The sequence below is a fragment of the Salvelinus namaycush genome, chromosome 11 (genome assembly GCF_016432855.1).
Source record: "Salvelinus namaycush isolate Seneca chromosome 11, SaNama_1.0, whole genome shotgun sequence".
Taxonomy (NCBI): domain Eukaryota; kingdom Metazoa; phylum Chordata; class Actinopteri; order Salmoniformes; family Salmonidae; genus Salvelinus; species Salvelinus namaycush.
In genome coordinates this window covers 22,797,306-22,821,789 of record NC_052317.1, presented here as the reverse complement: position 1 = coordinate 22,821,789, position 24,484 = coordinate 22,797,306, and the positions used below count along the sequence as shown (strand labels likewise).

The window sequence follows — 24,484 nt, the reverse complement described above, 5'->3', positions numbered from 1 at the left end:
GAGCTACAGACAGCTAATATGTCCGTGGTTAGAGAAGCCAGATCTTGTGACTAGTGTCGCCCTCTCCCCTTCTCCCTCTTTCCCCCAGCCTCTCCTTATTACCTGTGAGGCCACCAGGCCTTGGTGAGTAATACACACTGGCAGCTGGGACTCTGTCGTATTTATTACTGACACTTACTACAGTCACTGCAATCATCTACTCCAGCTAGGCTACTACCCAATCCATACTTCTCTCCTTCCTTGTTCCTCCCTCCCTTGTCCTCTCTGTCGTTTCCTGTTTGTCCAACCTAGCGCCAAACACCCATCTTCAGCATAAAAAAGGACAAAGCGTAGCAGCGACTAACCAAACAGTTTAACCTGCTGATGCCATGGATAGTGTGGTCTGGTATCAGTGATACTGTAGCAGCATGAGATCTCTGAATAGGCCTAAGCTTCTATTATTCTATATCCTTCCGTTTCACTAACGGTAGTTTTCCTCTCCTCCTTTGGCAGGTGACATCACACAGAAAGGCTATGAAAAGAAGAGGTCCAAATTAATTGGGGCCTTCCTCCCTCAGGCACCAGGTAAAGGTAAATAGCCCTCCAATCATAACAATGTCTGTCTCAACTAATCTGGAAATAGTGATATGGATTCTGGAGTAGAGTTCTGGAATAATATGGATTCTGGAGTAGAGGTCTTTGTTTTAGACTGTATACCTCAAACCCAAAGCTTGTTTAACACAATAGTCATTTCAGATTCTCTGCCCTACCAAGTCACTGGGTGTATATAGGTTCAAGACTAGTGGGGGAAATGACTGGTTAATTCTTATTAGTCTATATATACAATGGCATAACTTGCTTATGTAGACCTAACTAATATAGACCTAACTAGACCCAGTCTAGCTAATGTTATCACTATTAGGTCTTGAAAGCTATAGAATGACAGAGGAACACTAGATTTGACATTCCCTCACTTTTCAATTTGTTTTATTCATTCATTTTACATTTCATTAGCACAAAATTAGGTAAAATGTTACTGTATGAATGTGTGGGTTGCAGTTCCAATTAGCTATAACCCTCTGTCATGTCTGTAATGTTCTACAACAGGGGTATCAAAGTTCTGATATCCAAGTAGCAATTTTAGAAAATAAATCCAGTCAGGAAGAATGCTCATTGTTGACACAGAAGACACCAATGACAAAGCGCTTTTGTGCTTACATAGGACTGTATAACAATGGTCTCCACTGCATTTGCTGTGTGAATGGTTGTTTCCCCAACATCTAATATTTTCAAGTGAGAGTGAGGATCTGTGTCCAAAATGGTACCGTATTCCCTATATAGTGCACTACAAACGTCGTAGGGTTCCAGTCTGCGCTACATTCCATCAGACGGCTTGTCACCGAAGGCCCCAGGACACATGTTTGACACCCCTGTTCTACCAAGACATTGACTAATGAAACATTTACTAAATGCCATTGGAGGCAATCTGAATTGCTTTTTTTTTTTTATTCCCTGACTAGTGCTATAAAAGCAGTACAATAGTAAGTACAGTATTCCTTTACTGAGGGGGTTTATGTGTGTGAACATGGTAGTAGGCCTAGGAGGGTGGCAGCAGGGTTCTGCAGAGGTTTAAAAGTAAATGAATAGGGTTAGGGTTGGTAGCCATCCGGTCCACATCACCCAGTGTGTCCCAAATGGCACCCACAGAATTGAGACGGGAAGCCTGCCAGGAAAAACACCCTCGTTCGGAAGTTAGTGTGAACACACAGGAAACATTTATTTAAAAAGGTTATTCTTCATGCGACAGTATGGGCAGATGCTACTGTTGGCAGACAGACACACTAATAGGTATTTGTCCTAAATGGCACCCTATTCCCTACATAGTGCACTACTTTTGACCAGAGCCTTATGGGAATATGGTGCCATTTCAGTGATACACCCAATCATGGAGGGAGAGGCTGACCAATTTGTCTCAAATACATATTTTAACATGGGATGCACTGAATCCAGGCAAATCTAGGCCACTTGGCATGAACCATAAGCAGGTATGGCAGCAGACAGCCTAGATGAGTGTAATTTTATATCATGCCATATGGTGTCTACAGTGCCAAGGAGCCTTGAGATATGAGAAAGCCCCTTGTTATTCTCTGTGATACAACAGTGTTGTAGTACCCGCAAAACACCAGTCTCAACGTCAACAGCGAAGAGGCAACTCCAGGATGTTGGCCTTCTAGGCAGAGTTGCAAAGAAAAAGCCATATCTCAGACTGGCTAATAAATAAAACAAATTAAGATGGGCAAAAGAACAGACACTGGACAAAGGAACTCTGCCTAGAAGGCCAGCATCCCAGAGTCGCCGCTTCACTGTTGACGTTGACTGGTGTTTTTGCGGGTACTATTTAATGAAGCTGCCAGTTGAGGACTTGTGAGGCGTCTGTCTCTCAATCTAGACACTAATGTACTTGTCCTCTTGTTCAGTTGTGCACTGGGGCCTCCCACTCTTTCTATTCTGGTTAGAGACAGTTTGCGCTGTTCTGTGAAGGGAGTAGTACACAGCGTTGTACGAGACCTTCAGTTTCTTGGCAATTTCTCGCATGGAATAGCCTTCATTTCTCAGAAGAATAGACTGGCGAGTTTCAAAAGAAGAAAGTTCTTTGTTTCTGGCCATTTTGAGTCTGTATTCAAACCCAAATGCTGATGCTCCAGATACTCAACTAATTATAAGGGCACAGGGCAAGACCCAGATGCAGATGGTTCGAGTCTCTGATATTTATTATAATCCAAGGGGCAGGCAAGAGAATGGTTGTGGACAGGCAAAAGATGATAAACAAGGTCAGAGTCCAGGAGGTACAGAGTGGCAGCATGGTCAGGCAGGTGGGTTCAGGGTCAAAACCGTGAGGACTAGCAAAAGAGATGAAAGAGCACAGAAAAACACGCTGGTTGACAAGATGAACTGGCAACAGACAAACGGAACAAATACCCAGGGACTAACGGGGAAAACGGGTGACACCTGGAGGTGGGTGGAGACAAAGACAGGTGAAACAGATCAGAGTGTGACAGTACCCTCCCCCCTATGGGCGCCACCTGGCATCCTACCTGGCTGCATACCTGGCTGACTGGGGTGCCAGCGGTGATGAGGGCCGGGTCCAGGATGTCTTTAGCGGGAACTCAGCACCTCTCCTCTGGGCCATAACCCTCCCATTCAACCAGGTACTGGAAACCCCTGCCCCGTGGTCGAACCCTCAGGAGGCGTCTCACCGTGTACGCTGGCTGACCGTTGACGACACGGGGGGAGGGATGGGCCTAGAAACAGAAGACAAAGGACTGAGACAAGGGCTTAATCTTGGAAACATGAAAAGTAGGGTGAACACGGAGGGTATGGGGTATCAGCAGTGGGACTAAGGACTCTAGAAATGGGTAAAGGACCACTGAAAGGGGGGAAAGTTTGTGGAATTCCACCCGGAGGGGCAGGTCCCGTGTGGACAACCATACCCTCTGCCCGACCTGCTAGCGGGGAGCCAGAGTCCGGTGGCGGTCCGCTTGTCGACGATACCTGGAGGTGGTCTTGAGAAGAGCCGCCCGAGCTCTTTTCCAAGTACGCCGACAGTGGGGGACGAACATCTGGGCATGTTTACCTCAACTTCTTGCTCCGAGAAGAGCGAAGGCTGATTCCCCCTTCGAACGCTCCAATGGGGTGAGTCCAGTAGCCGAGCAGGGAAGAGTGTTCCTAGCATATTCTACCCAGGCCAGTTGCTGGCTCCAGGTGATGGGTTTACTAGCAACGAGACACCGAAGTGTCGTCTTGATTGGCTTGCTCCGACTGGCCGTTTCGATTGGGGATGAAACCCTGAGGACAGACTGCCCGACGACCCAATAAGGATGCAGAACGCCTACCAGAATCGGGATGGGAACTGAGGACCCCGATCCGAGACCATGTCGACCGGGAGTCCATGGATTCGGAAGACGTGCTGCACCGTGAGCTGGTCCGTCTCCTTGGCTGAAGGTAACTTAGAGGGATGAAATGGGCGGTTTTGGAAAACCTCCCCGCCAACGTCAGAATGGTGGTGTTACCATCTGACGGGGGAAGCCCAGTGACAAAATCCAGGGAAATATGGGACCATGGGTGATGAGGGACAGTGAGTGGCTGAAGGAGGCCAGACGGAGCTTTCCGGAGTCTTGCTTTGAGCGCACACCATGCATGCGGCGACGAAGGCCGAGACATCAGGAGCCATGGTGGGCCACCAAAAGCATTGTCGGAGGAAAGCCAGGGTACGAAGTGCCCCAGGATGACAGGTAAGCCAGGAGGAGTGAGCCCATTCCAGGACCTGAGCCCGGGCCGAATCAGGAAAGAGCATCCTGTTAGCCAGGGTCCGGCTGGGAACATTGTGTCTTGCGGACCAGAGCCTCAATACCCCAAACAACCGAAGCCGCCGAACATGGTGCTGAAGGACCTGTCGAACGTGTTCCTGGGCAGAACGAGAGAGAACCAGGATGTCGTCGAGGTAGACAAAAACAAAACGATTCAACATGTTCCGGAGCACATCGTTGACAACGGCCGCGTTGAGTCCAAACAGCATGACCAGGTACCCAGTGTCCACTGGCAGTGTTGAAAGGCGTCTTCCACTCGTCTGCTTCGTATCTGCACAAGGTGGTAGGCATTCCGAAGGTCCAGTTTGGAAAAGATGGTAGCCCCCTGGAGAGGTTCAAAAGCCAATGAGGAGTGGTAGAGGGTACCAATTTTTTATCATAATGTCATTGAGGCCCCGGTAATCAATGCATAGACGCAGGGTCTTGTCATTCTACCCCACAAAGAATCCTGCGCCAGCAGGAGAGGCGGAAGGACGACCGCTCCCAACAGCCAGAGAGTCCTCTGTACTCCTCCATGGCCTTGGTCTCAGGACCAGACAGGGTATATAGCCAGCCTCGAGGCGGTGTGGTGCCCGGGAGGAGGTCAATAGCACAATTGTAAGGACGATGTGGAGCAAGGGAGGTAGCACGAGCCTTGCTGAAAACCTCCAAGAGGTCATCGTACTCTGCGGGAACGGCAGAGATCCGAGGCCGTACTCAACCCTGGAGGCAGACGTTCCGGGGAAGGCTGCGCCGCCTTCAGGCAATATGAATGGCAGAACGGGCTCTGAACCCGTGGTCCAGTCAATACCGGGGTTGTGCTTCTTGGAGCCAAGAAAATAGGGATGTGGGGAGACTCAGGAGAAGCTGTATTGACTCACTGTGGTTTCCAGATACCTGCATATTAATGGACTGTGCTGTGTGTGACTCTTCCAATGGAGTGGCTGTCCAGTGCCCTGGCATCCATAGGAACAGAGGAGTTGAGTAGGGATACTTAGTTCTGATACCAGGGTAGCATCCATGAAACGCATCTGCCCCAGAGTCAATGAGCACCCGGAGAGACTTAGACTGGTCTACCCACAGCAATAAAAATTATTTTGGGTAATGGGAGTTAAAGGGTTCCCAGTCAGGCTCACCAGTGTAGCCTGCGTGAACGTTCCCTAGGCGATAATCTAGCTCTTCCCAGTTTCCGGTGTGTCCGACTCACCCGTCGTCAATGATTCTCGAGGGAGCTCAGGTGGCCTCGGATCCTCTTGGGAAAAACAGCCTTTGGGGACTTCCGGATTCCTTCGGAGGTGAGCGAGCTGCAGCGGATGCACGAGTGTGACCTAGGCCAGACCTCTCACTCCTGTAGACGTCCATCAATCCTAATGGTGAGGGCGATGAGCGTCGCGGTCCACCGGTAACTCCTGAGCAGCTAGCTCATCTTTTATCACCATCACAACAAATAGCGGACTGTTGCTCCCAAACTGCCGTAGCCCAGGAGAGCGCCCTTCCCGACATTAGCGTAATAATATACACCATCTTTGACCGGTCAGAAGATGGCTGCAGCTCAAATGAGGGAGTACTGTGAAAGAAAGAACCCTGGCAGGATCCCCAGAATATCGCTCCGGAGGTGGTAAGTGGGGTTCTTGGGGAGCCGGGGTAGGCTGTACAAACCCACCACTAATAGTAAAAGGTTACTGGGTGGTCTGAGGTGGCAGGCTGCCTATGAGCTAACTCACTGATTTGCTCCATAATAGCCTTGAGCCCTTGGTCGTGGCGTTCCGTCAGGGAACGAAGCCCTTCCAAAAGGTTCAGCAGTAGCTCCTCATGCCTCCCAATGGTGGCTCCCTGCAGGGAGACAGCGTGGCGGAGCTGGTCCAAGTCTGCTGGGTCTGTCATGGCCAGTTTGTACTATAAGGGCACAGGGTGAGACCCAGATGCAGACACGGGAGGCAGATGGTTCGAGTCTCTGATATTTATTATAATCCAAAGGGCAGGCAAGAGAATGGTCGTGGACAGGCAAAAGATCATAAACAAGGTCAGAGTCCAGGAGGTACAGAGTGGCAGGCAGGCTCGAGGTCAGACAGGCGGGTTCAGAGTCGAGGGTCAACCGGGAGGACTAGCAAAAGAGATGAGAAAAAGCAGGAGCACGGAAAAACACGCTGGTTGACAAGACGAACTGGCAACAGACAAACAGGGAACACCGGAATAAATACCCAGGGACTAATGTGGAAAACGGGTGACACCTGGAGGTGGGTGAGACAATCACAAAGACTGGTGAAACCGATCAGGGCGTGACACTAGTCTAAAGAAGGCCAGTTTTCAGCTGTGCTAACATAATTGCAAAAGGGTTTTCTAATGATCAATTAGCCTTTTTAAAATTATAAACTTGGATTAGCTAACACAACGTGACATTGGAACACAGGAGTGATGGTTGCTGATAATGGGCCTCTGTACGCCTATGTAGATATTTCATAAATCTGCCATTTCCATCTACAATAGTCATTTACAACATTAACAATGTCTACATTGTATTTTTGATCAATTTATTTTAATGGACCAAAAATGTGCTTTTCTTTTAAAAACAAGGACATTTCTAAGTGACCCCAACCTTTTGAACGGTGGTGTAAATTGAACACACAGGGAATTTACTGAATGGTTGCCTCCCAAATGGCACAATATCCCTGGTCAAAAGTAGTGCGCTTAGTAGGGAATAAGGTGGCATGTGGTACGCAAGCTATGTCTGAAACTAGCCAAGTGTGTAAAAAAAACTGTGTCCACTCATTGTGCTTGTAAAGAGACATGCATAATGAACATGAGGTCCTCCTTTACACACAACCTCCTGTAGCTCATCACATTATGGCCCTCTGAACACAAGACCTGCCCAGTTAAATGTTGTATTATAGTGCTGTAAATTCTCTCATCCAAAATGGAGCCATTCCATTCCCCACAAACCTACTGCTGTTGGTGGATGTCAAAATGTTCTAATCTGCGTCCCAAATGGCCCTATAGGCTCTAGTCAAAAGTACATACTGTAGGGAAAGGTGCCAATTGAGAGACAGGCAGATCTGTCCATTACACAATTGTGAGATGGTCTGAAAGCCTGCTCTGTAGCACTATATAGCATTGCTCTGTGTGAGCCTACCTCCCAGCCCTATTCACCCTCTACGGGGCGGCTGCTGAAAACCAATCGTATTACAGAAATATAATGGGCCGTTAAAATGTCATGGCCGGGGCGAGACAGTGCCAGACACGTAAAGTGCCTTAGATTATTATTATTATTATTATTATAAGGGCAATATATTCAAGCACCATCACAGTGCTTAATTTGACAGTGGGTGTACCGTCGGTCTGAAATGGCTCCCAGATGAAACACTCCTTCACCACCCTCTTACCAACTGTTACTCGGGAATCTAATAACCACTAGTACACTCTGCTGGCTACCACTGCATAACCATTAGAAAGGTCAGTTGAGTGTCATGCGGATGCATGGCTTGTGACTAGGGTTGCAAAATTCCGGTAGCTTTCCCAAAATTCCCAAGTTCTCTAGACATCCTGGTTGGAAGATGCACAGAATCAAAAGGGAATAAACGGGTAATCCTTAATGCTCCAACCAGGATTTTCTGGAAAACCTGGACTTTTTGGGAAAGTTTAGCAATCCTAGTTGGTCCTCACATGGGGCCTGGCATTCTCATCACACTTGTCTCAAGTCAATAAAAGGCTGAGAGAGCAGCCAGTTACACCAGTAGTGTGATGGTTGTTTCCTCTGAGTCTCTAGCCCAGTGAACCACAGTGAGTCTGAAGTCTGAGCACATACATAAAACAGATACTGTACTGGTCTCAAGTGAATCTAACATTGATTTTGGAAGTGGAGGTCCAGGACAAACATACTTACTGTAAGTGGTTGTAAAATAATACATTCATCAGGGGATTCCCCACAACTAGGTTACAGTATCAGAGCGAGTTATTCCACGAAATGCATGCCTTTTTGATATTTTAAGTATAAATTGTGCACATATTCCATTTTAAAAGCCTAATAAATGAAGTGCTTTTTAATATAGACCACATGGAAAATTCAAGAAATCTGATAATAAAAAATAAAAATGTTTTTAAAGACTTGCTAATGTGCCAAAATTCTGCCAGCATTTTGACATGTGCATCCTCTTACTTCAAGGGAGATTTGGACCCATTTAATTCAAACGTTTATCCAAGTTTTCACCGTCATTGTAAAGCTCTAGTTATTTTGTTGCTTTAAACAGTCATTTCTGAAGTTTTTTTTTCATGTGGTCAGTTATTAATTTTAAGGTCAAAGAACCCTGTCACACATTTTAAGGTCAACCCTGTTACGGGAAGTGAACTAGCATTTTAATATGGTAAAACTATTTATTTGCAACAATTTTTTTTTGAACATCTAATAATAAATCCTATTGTAAAAGCAGGTAAGCTGGCTCTACTCTTTTCGGTCAGTTTCTGGTGTTTTGTGGAAAACTAAGCGAGTCGAGTGTAACCTGTTACCCATAGACAGGCTAGAAATGTTTTAATAATTTAAATGTTTTGGTGAAGCTAGCATTTAATTTTCCCTCCCTGTTGGAACTACAAGCTTCCTTCCCACTGTCACAAGTGTATTTATGGCTGATTTGGCACTTCACCCCTTACATTTGTGGGAATTGGCCTATACGGATAGGGCTAAATTTAAATGTTTCTTACAGAAGAAATATGAAAAGCATATGCATAACCATGGTAGCAATTAAAAGGGAACAGTTGGAGATTATGTGAACATTTGTGGACTAAAGGTGAGGACACAACAGTTCACCTGACACAAGACTGAAATATCACGCTGTTGATTTTGTGCATTTTTACTGTACTTTTCACCACATGTTAACGAAATATGAAAATATTCTGGATAAATTCAGGAGCATCAGAATATTCTTGGAAAATGTCAAAGTAGAGTTTTCAACCATATACACTATATATACAAAAGTATGTGGACACCCCTTGAAATTAGTGGATGCGGCTATTTCAGCCACATCTGTTGCTGATGGGTGTATAAAATCGAGCACACAGCCATGCAATTTCCATAGACAAACAATGTCAGTCGAATTGCCTTACTGAAGAGCTCAGTAACTGTCAATGTGGCACCGTCATAGGATGCCACCTTTCCAACAAGTCAGTTTGTTAAATGTCTGCCCTCCTAGAGCTGCCCCGGTCAACTGTAAGTGCTGTTATTGTGAAGTGGAAACGTCTAGGAGCAATAACTGCTCACACAAGCTCAAAGAACGGGACCGCTGAGTGTTGAAGCACAATTTTTACACGCAATGCATGTCCTCAGTTGAGCCCTGACCTCAACGTCATCGAACATCTTTGGGATGAATTGGAACGCCGACTGCGAGCCAGGCCTAATCGCCCAACATCAGTGCCCGACCTCACTAATGCTCTTGTGGCTGAATATAAGCAAGTCCCTGTATCAATGTTCCAACATCTAGTGGCAAGCCTTCCCAGAAGAAGGGAGGCCGTTTATATCGGCAAAGGGGGGGACCAACTCTATATTAATGCCCATGATACAGTTCAGGAGGCTGAAGAAATTCGGCTTGTCACCAAAAGCAGTCACAAACTTCTACAGATGCACAATCGAGAGCATCCTGTCGGGCTGTATCACCGCCTGGTACGGCAACTGCTCCGCCCACAACCGTAAGGCTCTCCAGAGGGTAGTGAGGTCTGCACAACGCATCACCGGGGGCAAACTACCTGCCCTCCAGGACACCTACACCACCCGATGTCACAGGAAGGCCATAAAGATCATCAAGGACAACAACCACCCGAGCCACTGCCTGTTCACCCCGCTATCATCCAGAAGGCGAGGTCAGTACAGGCACCTCAAAGCTGTGACCGAGAGACTGAAAAACAGCTTCTATCTCAAGGCCATCAGACTGTTAAACAGCCACCACTAACATTTAGTGGCCGCTGCCAACATACTGACTCAACTCCAGCCACTTTAATAATGGGAATTGATGGAAATTATGTAAAAATGTATCACTAGCCACTTTAAACAATGCCACTTAATATAATGTTTACATACCCTACATTACTCATCTCATATGTATATACTGTACTCTATCATCTACTGCATCTTGCCATCTTTATGTAAACATTTATCACTAGCCACTTTAAACAATGCCACTTAATATAATGTTTACATTACTCATCTCATATGTATATACTGTACTCTATACCATCTACTGCATCTTGCCTATGCCGTTCTGTACCATCACTCATTCATATCTTTATGTACATATTCTTTATCCCTTTACACTTGTGTGTATAAGGTAGTAGTTGTGGAATTGTTAGGTTAGATTACTCGTTGGTTATTACTGCATTGTCGGAACTAGAAGCACAAGCATTTCGCTACACTCGCATTAACATCTGCTAACCATGTGTATGTGACAAATAAAATTTGATTTTGGAATGAAATTTGACATGCACGTGTCCACATACTTTTGGTCATGCAGTGTATAAGGTGCTTTTTGCAGTTTTCCTAGTTGTGCCGTTAAGGATCTAGCGTATAAGCAACCCAGGGTATAACGCCATGTCATCTTGTAACTGTACATCACACATAGTAATGATAAACGTTGACGATATATGACATGAGTTTTATGCTATGAAATGTGAAGTGCACGTTTGGACCCACGGGTGTTTGGCTTGCTTGTATGACATCAAAGCGGTATTTATTATAATCCTCAATGTCTCATCTTTTACAGTATTTCCCTCATTCAAGTTGATCAAGGTGATCAAGTTCAGAATGGGTCAAAATCCATACAAAGCTGTGAAGCGGAAGCCCTGAGCTCTGACATGTATAGCATGTTACTGCACAGCCACTTGCGTTCCAATTTAGGTGCTTATCAGTGTCCAAATATGCCATTTTCAACCTGTATATGGGTACAAGTGTAAAGGGCTACTATGCACTTACTATTAGTGATGCACCGATATGACATTTTTGGCCGATACTGATATCCGATTTTTTTCCCGTTATATCCTGATATCCGTTATTTACAATTTTAGCAGCCTTTTATCATTCTAGTACAGTTAGTTAACAACACACATGGACGCAGCGGTCTAAGGCACTGCATCTCCGTGCAAGAGGCGTCACTACAGTCCCTGGTTCAAATCCAGGCTGTATCACATCCGGCCGTGATTGGGAGTCCCATAGGGCGGCGCACAATTGGCCCAGCGTCGTCCGGGTTTGGCCGGTGTAGGCGTCATTGTAAATAAGAATTAACGTAGTTATTACACATTGATTACACTATCACTCGTATTTGTCACAACGATTCATCGATACGTATGCTATGATGCTGGTAAAGTTGTCTCGCGCACCTACAGTGCTGGTCATAAAAGAAAAGCTAGCTCATAGATGCAAACAATGTTCTTCCCCAAAAACATAGCAAAAAGACATATGTTTCAGTAGCTATCGTTAGCTAGCTAACTATAGCTAGGTGTCATCTAAAATAACCCTAATTTATAAGACAGTTCTTATTTGATTAATGGTGGTCGGACCCATCTATGTGAAGCTAGCCACAATAGTGGACTTTGTGGTTAGCCTTTAAAATAAAAGTATGTAATTGACAGTGATGCAAATGAACACAAATAGAATTATGCCATAATTGAATAGATCTACTGGTCATTGTTTTCAGGCTGGTTGTATTGGTGCTAGCTAGGTCCCAAGCTAAAGCTTGCTATTGGTTTGTGGCCGGTGTTTGCAGACTTTTTTGTACAGCTTTGGCAGTGCTACGGATAGTAGTGGTGGCGCTTGGCTTGCGCATGCAAATTCTGAACCCACAACATTCAATAATTGAACTGTGTTATTTGACGTCAAATTAAAAGCTTATTTAACGCGTCAAATAGTGTTATTTGAAGTATCTTTTTTGATACGCAAAGACCCAAACGGCGTTCCATAGTATGTCGTGAAGCTAATAGTAGTGACGCTATTACTGAACTCCAGTAGGGCAACATCTGAAAAATAGCACACTTGGTAGTGTGTACCGGTGCTCGACCAGTCAGCGAAAGCAAACATCACCCATGACAGAGAACGGTTGATTGTCAAGGCCAATGAATTCCATTATCTTGGCATTAATGGATTTTGCCTTTTGAGTTGTCTGCTGAAATTTTCTTAGTCTTTCAAATGACTGCTCGACTTGTTGACTGCTCGATCCACAGAGCAGACGTTGTGGGCTAGGTTAGGAATGCTGTGTTGCATGTGTAGCGCCACATTTTACGTGGCGTTATATAGGTATGCATCAGCTTTGACATCGGTTTTGCACATCGGCGTTAAACTAGACATCGGGCTGATACCCATGTTGGCATTTTTATCTTATCGGCCGATTCATTCACCGATATATCGTGTATTCCTACGTACTAAAGTATTTTTATTTATGGGAAAACCTGTTTTTATTTAGTTGAACATGTGCACTTCATGTACTAGGTGAAATAATGTTTTTTTTCACTAAGTGAATTGGTAGAACGACCCTGTTCATGCGTGTGTATTGCCATTTAGAACACCAGCAACAAACGTTCTCTATCGAGCCTGGACTCAAGCCATTCCAGGTTACGAAGTGATGCCTGGCAGTGCAAGACTACCCCATCTAAACCATTGACATCTATATAGTGCAGGTTGAAAAAGCTTGGTCTTCACCAGTATCTCTGTGTACTACAGGTAGCTCTAATTCAAACCCTATTATAGATGACTCCCCTAAGGGGAGGAGGGGGGGGGGCAGTTACATTTCACACTGGCTTTGACAAATTCTTCATGCTACAATTTTGGAGCTTAAAATACCTTCAGAAGTCTTTAACAATCTATGTATTTTGTTACTATTGAGGTCACAGACTCTTCCATCGCGCCTCTTATTGAATGTAGCATATTTCCCTGTGAAAGGTGGACAGGAACAGATAAGACTGAGATTGATTTCCTTTAAGTTGTGTGTGTGTGTGGATGAGTGTTCTCTGTGCTTGTCAATCTGCAGTAGAAAGGGGGAATGGGATCATTGATTTATCATACGTCTCAGTGGTAAACCAAGGGTCATTATAGCAGAGCAGAAAGTAATCCACTTTTTAGGGCACTTGCCTAGAGTATTACAAACGGCTGCATTGCTCAAGCTCCTGCCTCGAGCTTTGGTGTTGAGGACTGAAGTGATTATTTCTTTGTTGTGAACATGCGATTTACCTTCTAGGGATGGGCTGTAATGAAGACTACAGAGATTTAGTCTAAAGCCATCGTAGAGTCAGTAGTAGATCACTAGCTTTGTGTTCTCTAGCTAGCAGACTGTCTGCAACAGTAGAATACTAGCAAACACTTGTTTGAGGGTTATTGTAACTGTTGTGTGTTTGCTGTGTTTCTGTGTGTGTCCATGTCATAGGATTTACCCTGAAAATCATCTCATCCAGAGAGCGACCTTGCTGAGGTTCAGGGGCTGATTGCCACTGTGCTGCAATTGACAATGAGAGGCTGGTTGCATCCCTATATAGTGCACTACTTTTGACCAGAGCCTATGTAGGGAATAGGATTCCATTTGGGATGCAAAATAAGAGGCTGAGTGACCCAGTCACCTGATGGATTTAATAGGAAACAGAGTTAATTGAGGGGACTCTCTGTTTTAAAAGGAGCGTAACAGTACCTTGCCAGACAGACTGGAATAATATCCAATAATGTCCATGGATGTCTTAGTGGTGAATTAAATTTGTGCTCGCCAGAACAAATAATACTGACACTGAGTTTAACAATGTAGATGCAGACTGTATAATGCATTCATTTCCCTCTATTTTTCATGATCTATTAATTTCATCCTTATACTACACAGTACACCACTCTATGCTCATATCATCTATAATAGGCTAGTATCTGCTGTGCGAAGAAGCGAGAACCTTGTACACAGCAGTGTGTTTAGATCCAGGTGGTGGTTTTGGCAGGAGCAACTTCTACACATCCAAAAACATGTGTAAAAACTCGGGGCTCCTGAGTGGCGCAGCGGTCTAAGGCACTGCATCTCAGTGCTTGAGGCGTCACTACAGACACCCTGGTTTGATTCCAGTCTATCACATCCGGACGTGATTGGGAGTCCCATAGGGCGGTGCGCAATTGGCCCAGTGTCGTCCGGGGTAGGCCGTCATTGTAAATAAGAATTTGTTCTTAACTGACTTGCCTAATTAAAGGTTAAATTTTTAAAAAACGGCATACTAGAGTCTGCAGTGTTCTGTCTGTTCCACCCATAGGGAAGGCCTCTGTACTCTAGTACCAGTTGCTGTGGGGATTGTGGTCTGGCCAGGCTGTGCTGTAGGTAACCCGGTCCTTGCCTTCTCTCCTCCCCCCCCCCCCCCCCCCCCCAGGGATGGACCCCTCTGTGCCCCACGAGAGGAGAACCCCCGTCACCCCTGGCTCCTCCTCTCGCTACCACCGCCGCCGCTCCTCTGGCTCCCGGGACGAACGCTACAGATCAGGTAGGACAACGACACCTTTCAACGTCACACAAAAACTCCAAACACAAATGCTCATTTATTGTTATCAACTCCCTCTTACTGCCAAGAGCTGCTGAATTTCCTTTTTACTTCAGTTGGCATCTTGGTTGGAAAGCGAGGTAGTGGCAATTTCTTTCCCTCAACCCAAACAGTAGCACAAACCTCAAAATCCTGTTATATAGTTTGTAGTTATTGCCAGTTACTATAGGATAGTATTGGATCAATAATGGAGCTCTATATTTTTACCACTAAATAAAATGTCTAGGTTTGTGGTAACAGAATTAACTCGGATTACCAAACGCTTTGTTTTTATCAAGTCTAATTTTATTTGTCACATGCGCCGAATACAACAGGTGTAGACCTTACAGTGAAATGCTTACTTACTAGCCCTTAACCAACAATGCAGTTAAGAAAATCTCACTCTTAATGCAATTTTTTTTACCCGTTAATGTTTATCACTCTTTATTTTAGACCAATGAACCACTTATGCTATTACCAGCTCAACAGCTTGCTTCATTAGTAGTCACCCCCCCTCTCTCTTGCTCTTTTTTCTCTCATACAAATGACTGCTTCAACATACCAGCCACAGATTCTGGCACTGCGCTCCAGCCTCATTTTAGAAACACATTGATTCTGTCTCAAATGTCACCCTAATCCCTATATAGTGCGCTACTTTTGACCAGAGCTCTGCTACCCATTATGTAGAGAATAGGGTGCCATGTGAAACACACACAGAACCAGCTTTGCAACAGTCCTAACTGTGGTGCAGTTGGCAACCACGACTACAGTCTGTAGTAACAACAACTGCCAAGCACCGATAGAAAACCTGCATTTGATTTACTGGTGTGACACAATACCCATTGTAACATGCCAGTACTATAGTGTATAAAAACTGGACCATGGGGTTGGGTTGAATCATGGGTTTTGTTTTACCAGTGCTTAGCCTTACACACAGCTATTGATGCTCTTCATTTTAAAAATCTTTAATAGCTCATTATCTGGCTGAACACAATGATCTCACATTAAGCCCCAGTAGTCTGAGGACATTATTCAGACCCAGCCATAGAGGGAGCAGCCAATGGACACAGAAGTCCCTAAAATACAGCCCTATAAAAACAGGATCCATGTTGAATTAAAGAATACCTGACAACCAACAAGGCTTAGCATGCATCCCAAATGGTACCATATTACCTATATAGTGCACTCGTTTTGACTTTTGACCAGAGCCCTATGGGATCAAAGTAGTGCACTATAAAGGGAATAGGGACTGCATCTCAAATGGGTTGCATGTCAAATGGCACCCTTACTAAATAGTGCACTATTTTTGACCAAAAGTAGTGCACTATTTTTGACCAAAAGTAGTGCACTATAAAGGGAATAGGGTGCCATTTGGGATATGTAGTCTGTTCTCAATGGCCATTTACTAAACAGGTCCACTAAAGCATCATGACAAAGGGTGTAGGTTACTGGCAATTGTTTTTCCTCACTAGAACCAAGCTCTTTCTTTGGTAAGATGAATTAACTTAGTGTGACATGTCTTGCTTTTTGTGAGCAGCCAACAGAGGTGGAGTCCCCAGTGTATAAGAAAGACTATCACTTTGAGAGGAGCAGCAGTGAACAATTTAGCTTCTTACTGTACATACACTGTGGATCTTCTGAAGTCGTTTTTCATCAATGTTCAAAGTGATGGTTACAGCCCAATCTTCCATGCTTTTTAAAAAGTGGCTTCAGGCATGGAATTGTTCTTAGATTATATGTTAGATTCTTTTGGGCCGGTTTCCCGAACACACAACGGTTTACCGGTATAGTGGGCATGTTTAAAAGGCATGTTCAATAGAGATTGTCTATTGAAAGTGTTAATTAGTGCAAGACTAGGTTTAATCTGTCTGGGAAACTGGTTCATAGTGTTTAATAAAATTACACTTTTCACTGAATTTAGTTACAAATTGAAGTTACATTTCACTTAACTGTTCCCAGAATCAAGATAATCTGAGTTCGTGACACCAGGTCTTCCAACATGTCCGTCCTGCTGTGTGTTGCAGATGTCCACACAGAGGCTGTGCAGGCGGCTCTGGCCAAACAGAAGGAGCGTGGTAAAATGGCAGTACCCATGCCCTCCAAGCGCCGCTCCCTGGTCGTGCAGTCCTCCATGGATGCCTACACTCCCCCAGGTGAGGAACATATAGGACTCCAAGGTAATGTCATAGCTGCCTGGGACTACCTCACTGTGTGTGTGTGTGTGTGTGTGTGTGTGTGTGCGCACGCTTGAATATGGGTGTAGGGTTGATTGGCGGGAACCCGGTTACCGGGATTTACCGCCAAAAACAACTCCCTTTTCCCAGGATAAATAACTGTGAAACCTGTAAATGATATGAACAGCATGGTGTGAAATGGAACTGTTAAAATATATGTGATGTCTAAATCTGGCTTCTCTACGGCCTCTGCATGATGAATCGACGCTCAGGGTGGGGACAGACGGCCCATCTCAGTATGGACCACAGTTCACAATGCATGTAGCCCTATCATCTCATCATGGTAACTTTTTGTCTTGCGACAGGTAGGCCTACATTTGCTGTAGCATAGCCTCTGATATAGTTATATAAAGACCGAATGTGCGTCTATACACATCTCCACCTGGCTTTCAGGGGTCACCTTGTTTTTATTATTTAATGTTTTATTACAGCTGCAGAACTTTAAAACAGCCTATCACTCGAATATCTTTGCTTTAAATCAGTGCACGTGCGAGCACTCTGTCTTTCTCTCTCTCCGTCAACTCCATTCAAATTGTATCCAACATAGATCATCCTGTTCTAGAATGATACTGGGTAAAGCCATATATACATAGACGTCCTAGCCTACCTCTTTCAGGTAATGAATTCAATGCAGTATTAGCCTTATATTTAGCTAATTAATAATGGGTTATGCATAATAAGCTTCTAACTTATAGCCTCTGACTCTTACGCAATACGCACGCACCTGTACTCCGCTGGCCTCTACTTAAATAACACTCGTTAGCTCTTGGAGTCCCATGCAGGAAAAGCTGTACTAGAATAGCTTGCTGGACATGGTTTCTGTAGCATTTCTTATACCAATGGACTATTTGAGGGACACTAAGCTATTTTTACTGAATGTTAAATACAGCAGCCAATAGAACTGTAGTTTTGAAAGACGAGCGAACACACGACGGTGGTAAGCTATTTATTCAGACCCGTAACCATTCAATCTTTGTGTAGAGAAGTGAAAGCCTTTTGTGTCAGGAGAATGATGAAGACGAGGACAACTAAACATTTCATTTAACTGTTGAAAGCGAGGAAGGAATGAAGCAACAATAGGTAGGCTAATAACATTAGGGGAAATATTATGAAAGGTATATATGTGTCAGACAATTAATTATACAAATAGGCCCTATTATATTTCAATATTAAAATCAAATTCGCGAGCCTATACTTGTAACTTTGTAAGCCGTGTGTGCTGCACCAGAATCACATGTTCTCTTCTGCTTTATCATAATACAAAAGTGTGCAGAATAATACATTCAACAAGATTAGCCTACTGGAGCTAGTTTCATTTATTTACCCAAGAGAGCATATAGCTAGCTACATCTATGGGCTTTTGTTTTTCTGTCGTGCATAATGTGCAGTAACCTATATCTTATATGTATTGGGTAATGGCACAATCATTTGGGCTTTTTTGGGATTGGGCTCATAACATTTATTTTTAATGTACTGTAGGGCTCATGAAATGTATTTAATATATGGCTCATATGCCACCAGCCCCCCCCCCCCCCCCCCACTAACTCACTGATGCAGTGTCTCACCCATGTGTCTCCACATGTCATGTCTGCCTGTCAATTCAATCAGCCTGGGTTGGCAAAGCATCTATTTATCACAAATTGATGTTGTTGATATCATCAGAAGCTCCTTTCCACAGTGTACATTTTTTTTTCTTCATCTACATGATTTCTTGATTGGATGTAATTACAACGGTATGAGTCAATTTGAGAGGAGTGATTGACGTTAAAGTATGATTGTGTTGTCTCTTGATGGTGTGAAATATACATTGTTTTTAGTAGTATCCATTAGACACAGTACAATAGGCCTTCAACACAGCAGTTTAAATCAACAGTCTCCTAGTATTTTACCACTGGAGTTGAAGGCACTCCAGACCGTTATAGATAACTTCCCCAGTCTGTCAATGGAGCAGATGACTGGGGCAGAAAGAAGTCAATATTGACATGGTGTCATCGATGACCATGGGAGTGGTTAAGTCACTCTGAAACTGTTACTCATGCTAGCTAAAAACAGCTGACTGACGAGCTGCCATTTTGATTTCAGTCACCTCTCTCAGACCCTTGGCTAACATAAGAGAGCTGAACCACAGGCTTAGGTTTGCATCTCAAATGGCACCCTATTCTCTATATAGTGCACTACTTTTGACCAGGGCCCATAGGACTAAAGTAGTGCACTATCACTATTATGCTCAGCTTATAGAATGAGTAATATGGTTAATACTAGCTAGCTGAAAGGTATAGCTCATTTCTCCCTTTGCCATATCCCACTAACCAACATCTGTGCTACATCAACAACAACGTGTAGAGATCATCACTTGTCATTTACTGCACTGTAGAGCTGTAAGAATGTAACAGCTAGAATGTAGCATAGCATGCCCCCACCCAGCCAGAGGTTTATGGAGTGGAGAGTATCTTTATAAGAGAGGGGTAGAGAGCGGTGTTAAGTAGCCATTATCGCATTTGCATTAAGGCTGAAGGCTGGGACCGAGGCGTCTACAGGGATTCATTTACTGAACACGCACCACACAAAACATGCAGGAAATCACGACAGGCACATTTTCAGATGATTCCGAATGAGCAGGCAGGCAGAGTTCTTATAAGGCAGAGCGAACAGCCCCTTGAGAGAGAAGGAACAGTGACACAGCACTCACGGAGTGTTGGTGCCTGACTGCCTGTGATGCTGGGGGCGTCCAGGGACACCAGAGCCACTCACGGAGTGTTGGTGCCTGACTGCCTGTGAGGCTGGGGGCGTCCAGGGACACCAGAGCCACTCACGGAGTGTTGGTGCCTGACTGCCTGTGAGGCTGGGGGCGTCCAGGGACACCAGAGCCACTCACGGCGTGTTGGTGCCTGACTGCCTGCGAGGCTGGGGGCGTTCAGGGACACCAGAGCCACTCACGGAGTGTTGGTGCCTGACTGCCTGCGAGGCTGGGGGCGTTCAGGGACACCAGAGCCACTCACGGCGTGTTGGTGCCTGACTGCCTGCGAGGCTGGGGGCGTTCAGGGACACCAGAGCCACTCACGGCGTGTTGGTGCCTGACTGCCTGCGAGGCTGGGGGCGTTCAGGGACACCAGAGCCACTCACGGCGTGTTGGTGCCTGACTGCCTGCGAGGCTGGGGGCGTTCAGGGACACCAGAGCCACTCACGGCGTGTTGGTGCCTGACTGCCTGCGAGGCTGGGGGCGTTCAGGGACACCAGAGCCACTCACTCACATCGTATCAGGCAAGGCAAGCGGCCTTATTCCACTGGAGCACAGCCTGCCAATGACAATTAGAATATGGACTCCTTGTCTTCTAGTCTGTCTTTATAATTAATTAGTATCGTGATTAGTATGACGTTTTTGTACATGGCTTTGTCCCAAGATGGGTCTCTATTCCCTGTATAGTGCACTACATAGGGAATAGGGTACCATTTGGGTCGCAGCCTGTGTCTGTCCCAGGGCGCCATCTCCTGTGTTGTGGAGATCAGAGGAAATGCACACACGTTTCTGTGTGTAACATGCTGATAATGATGAGTGGCAGTGCATACAGCACATTACAATGTTATCAGCTGTGACTGTTACTGAGGGACAAACAAAAAGAAAAGCAACTGCCTCTATTCCCACTGTGTGTGTGTGGTACCACACCACCTTATCTCAGCAGTCAAAGCCTTATCAATTTAATTTACATGAAATTAGCACAGGACCGGCTACAAAGAGTTTAAGATTTCGTCTGTCATCTCAATCAAATACTGACGTCCAATACTAGATTAGGATTAGGATTGGAATGGTCACTAATCCAGCTACATTAATTGGTTTTCCCAAATAGGATGCCATATCGGATATACGCACGTACACACACACCCGCCCATGTCCTTATACTGAGGTCCTCTGATGTCTGGCTTCTTAGAATCATTACATGTATTGAGGATCCCTAGAGGGCTAGTCTTCAGGGGCTCATCAGAGACTTCCTGTGTGTGTGCGCACATCTGGATGTGTGTGTAATATGATTAGGTGGTTGCCTGGCAGCAGTGTATTTTTGCCGTCAAGTGGTGCTGGCCATATGCACACAGCCTCTAAAAAGCTTTCCTGCCTTGCAATCTAGCACTGCTCTACCTGAGACTGTCACTCAGAGACTGTAGAGGCCCAGACTAAAACAGTAAAAACTGGAGCTAGCATCCAGAAATGGTGGCACTATCAACAACTGTAGCAGATAGGTTAGTTCTCCACATATTATCCACATGCCATATTGGTCCACTGTAAAACAATACACTTGAAGGAGGATTTGAATTTCACCAATGAGGAACAAACAGCCACAACAAAGCATCACTAAGAGCTGAGACCTGGAGGGCCAGTTGCAGCAGTTCCTTTTTAAGAGTAGCTCTCAGATAGGGCTGTCAGTGGACCATTGTGCCACGCCACACGGCTGCTCTCTTATCTGTCCCAGTGTCAACAACGCAGGAGAGCCCAGGTGTGAACGGACTGACAGCTGTCACTGACACTGCCCTGACAACACCACCAGCCAGCCAATTAAAGAGTGCTGTACGACACACTGCTGGCCAATCAAATGTCAGGCTGTTTCCCGGCCAATGGCGGGGCTGGGCTGTGTTGTTAATCTGCTCCTGTGTTTGTGCAGGCAGGCTAGGCAGAAGGAGAGCGGATGGAACCCTAGTGACCTGAAGGGTGTTGGAGCCGGTATTCACTGCAGGCTGGAGGAGACCTCCCTTAGCCCAGCAAAGGTTACCGTCTCTCCCACTGCTGTCACTGGCAAAGACAGTGTGCCAGCCCCTCAGTGTCAGAGAGAGGCTCAGACATACTGAGGACTAGACTAGATAACAAACAAAAAAAATCTCAGACATTTTATTGGCCAAAAATATATATATTATATTTTATGTGCACTCATAAAACCTATTAAGTTAATGTAGGCTTTTTATGTTATCTTTTTTGCTGATTTCTATTTTCCCAGAATTTATCACGTTACATTTTTATATTCAACATTTTGCCCATGCAGATTTGACATTTACTAGAAAAGGTCAACCGGTTCGAGGCTGCTGTATTGTTGGCTAACTTAAGTAGATAAGGTGCTAGGCTGAAGTGTAATTGGAGGACTGTACACACACACACACACACACACACACACACACACCGAGAGAGAGCCAGGCCCATCCTGTTGTTGATCTCTCTCAGTAGGTCACTCTGCAGTGCACCTGGTTCTTAAATGGCTCGTCATGATCCAGCCTCTCTCCCTCTGTTTGTTCCTCTCATCCCTCAGACAGACACCCTCCGCTGGCCCCCGGCAGACAGCCCTGTCCTGTCGCAGTATGCAAAATGCATGCAAAATAAAGCACACAAAGAAACCCACTCCCTCATCCCCAGACTCAGCCACTGACTGACTAGGGTTTAAAAACATCCCAGAGTGGAGAGTAGTGATATTAGCTCAGTAGGAGTGACAGTGTTTGGGCTGAGACTGTCTGTGTTGCAGTGGATTTGGGTGCATGAAAGTGAGTCAGCCTAATGATGTGAGGTGCAGGGCTGTGAGGGCTATAGGGGAAGGGCTCCTCCTGACTGAGTCTGATACAGTGGAAGGAAGCCATTCTCCCCCTCACTGTCATGATCAGGTTTCTGTCAACTCTGATTTGCATGCTTTCTGTGGAGTGCACCTGTAGCCTACAGGTAGGGAGCAGGGTATAGCCTCTACCAGGCTTTCGCCTCACCTTCGGTATGAAAGCCTGTGGAAGTTCTTGTCAGGAGGAGGCTAAAAGAAGATGGAGGGTATCCAAGCTATTTGCCCCTCCCAACAATTGGAATAGGCACATTCAAACAGAGGCGGAGATTCAAAACCGAAAGCCAATCATTTACAATGGTGCCCACATGGGGTAGTGTCATTATATATATACACAAAAATGCTAGCACCGTTAACTAGCTTACTCTGAATAATTCTGAAGAGGGATTGATGTGGTTATTTTTGAAAAATCGCTTCTACTCACAGCCCATCATCGCAGTTCCACTCATACCTACTTCCCCAGGCTCTGGAGAAAAACGTGCGAGAGGCCTGGAAGCTGATGCTAGTGGAGGGGTTATGCTATGGGGGAAAGGACATCTCCTTATGGCATAGCCCGAGTTTCTCTGTTTGTTGTGCAAATGCCTGACATTGACAATGACATGCAGGTGTGTGTGTGTGTGTGTGCATATGTACGTATGTTCATGTGTTTCTACCTGCCGTCGTAGACCCCCTCTCTCTCTAATTCCCCTCTCCCTCTCGGCTCTTCTCCCCCCTCTCTCCAGACACGTCGTCGGGCTCGGAGGGCGAGGGCTCCATGCAGGGTGAAGGCACACCAACCTCCAGCCAGAGCAGCATCAACATGGAGAACTGGATCAGCCGAGCCATCCACGGCTCCACCACCTCCTCCACCACCTCCTCCTCTTCCACTCAGAGTGGAGGGAGCGGGGCAGCCAGCCGGCTAGCAGACGTCATGGGCCAGACGCACCTCGGTAAGTCAGGTAAACCACCCTTCAACTATAACCTACACACCTACTTACATCTATCTACCTCTGTGTGTTGTCTTGCCTACCTCTCTTGTTGGCTTTCTAACTCAATACCCCCAGGGTGTGTGGGAGGGGGGGAGATGTGTGTGCTGTTGATATCACCCCTCACCCATCCTGTTCCAACCCCTAAGGCATGCAGCCACAACACTAGCCTGTGCTTCCAGTGTTACTTTCTATTAATTGCATGCTACCCTCATTCCCCTGACAAAGATGACCTTCTAGACTTAGTTAACCCCCTAGGGGCCAGTGCATAATACATACACAACTAAAAATAGTGAAAAATAATTGTTGTAGCCTATTTACTCCCTATGTAGATAAACTATATAAAAAAAGAAGACTGGAGGGCTATCACCATGAAGTACCACTGTTGTCTGTGTAGACTGTTCCAGTGGCTAGTCTGTTTTCATGCTGCTGTCACAGTTTAAATGCCACCAGAGACAGCACAGACAGTCAGCCCCCTGCCAGGTGGACAGCGCTAGTAGACAGTTAGGACTAGGAGACAGACCATCATAGCTATTTGGCCCTATTATGATCTACAAATGTCAAACTGTGGGAGCTCCCTGAAGACACTTTAGAGAGGCATATCTGTTGACCAGAGCTTGTTGTAGGTCCATTCATACCAACAAGCACATGAGTAACTTTCTCACCAGTCCTTGGTGTTCAGAGGCGTTTCCATGACAATCAGCTTACACACATAGCTGTTTTGTTGTCACAGCATGGTGTGTGTGTGTCAGACTTGACTGGCTGTAGTGTATTCTAGTCCTGCTCTCTCTCTGCTAGGTGTGTTATTGAAGAGGAGGATATCCTTTCCTGTGTGTGACGGTTACGACTCTGTTTTCCTCTTCGCTCCTGTTTTGAGG

General features: G+C 45.5%; 1 protein-coding gene across 1 annotated transcript in view; it reads left to right on the top strand.

Annotated features, from left to right (window-relative positions):
* Window positions 1-497: 497 nt before the first annotated feature.
* Window positions 498-24,484, top strand: part of LOC120055925 (disco-interacting protein 2 homolog C-like) — a 98,840-nt gene continuing 74,853 nt past the window's right edge. Inside the window, exons 1-4 of the mRNA XM_039003979.1 lie at window positions 498-570; window positions 14,682-14,792; window positions 16,853-16,981; window positions 23,364-23,579. Of these exons, the coding sequence (XP_038859907.1) occupies window positions 14,684-14,792; window positions 16,853-16,981; window positions 23,364-23,579 (454 nt within the window). The 5' untranslated portion in view covers window positions 498-570; window positions 14,682-14,683. The remainder of the gene's footprint in view (window positions 571-14,681; window positions 14,793-16,852; window positions 16,982-23,363; window positions 23,580-24,484) is intronic.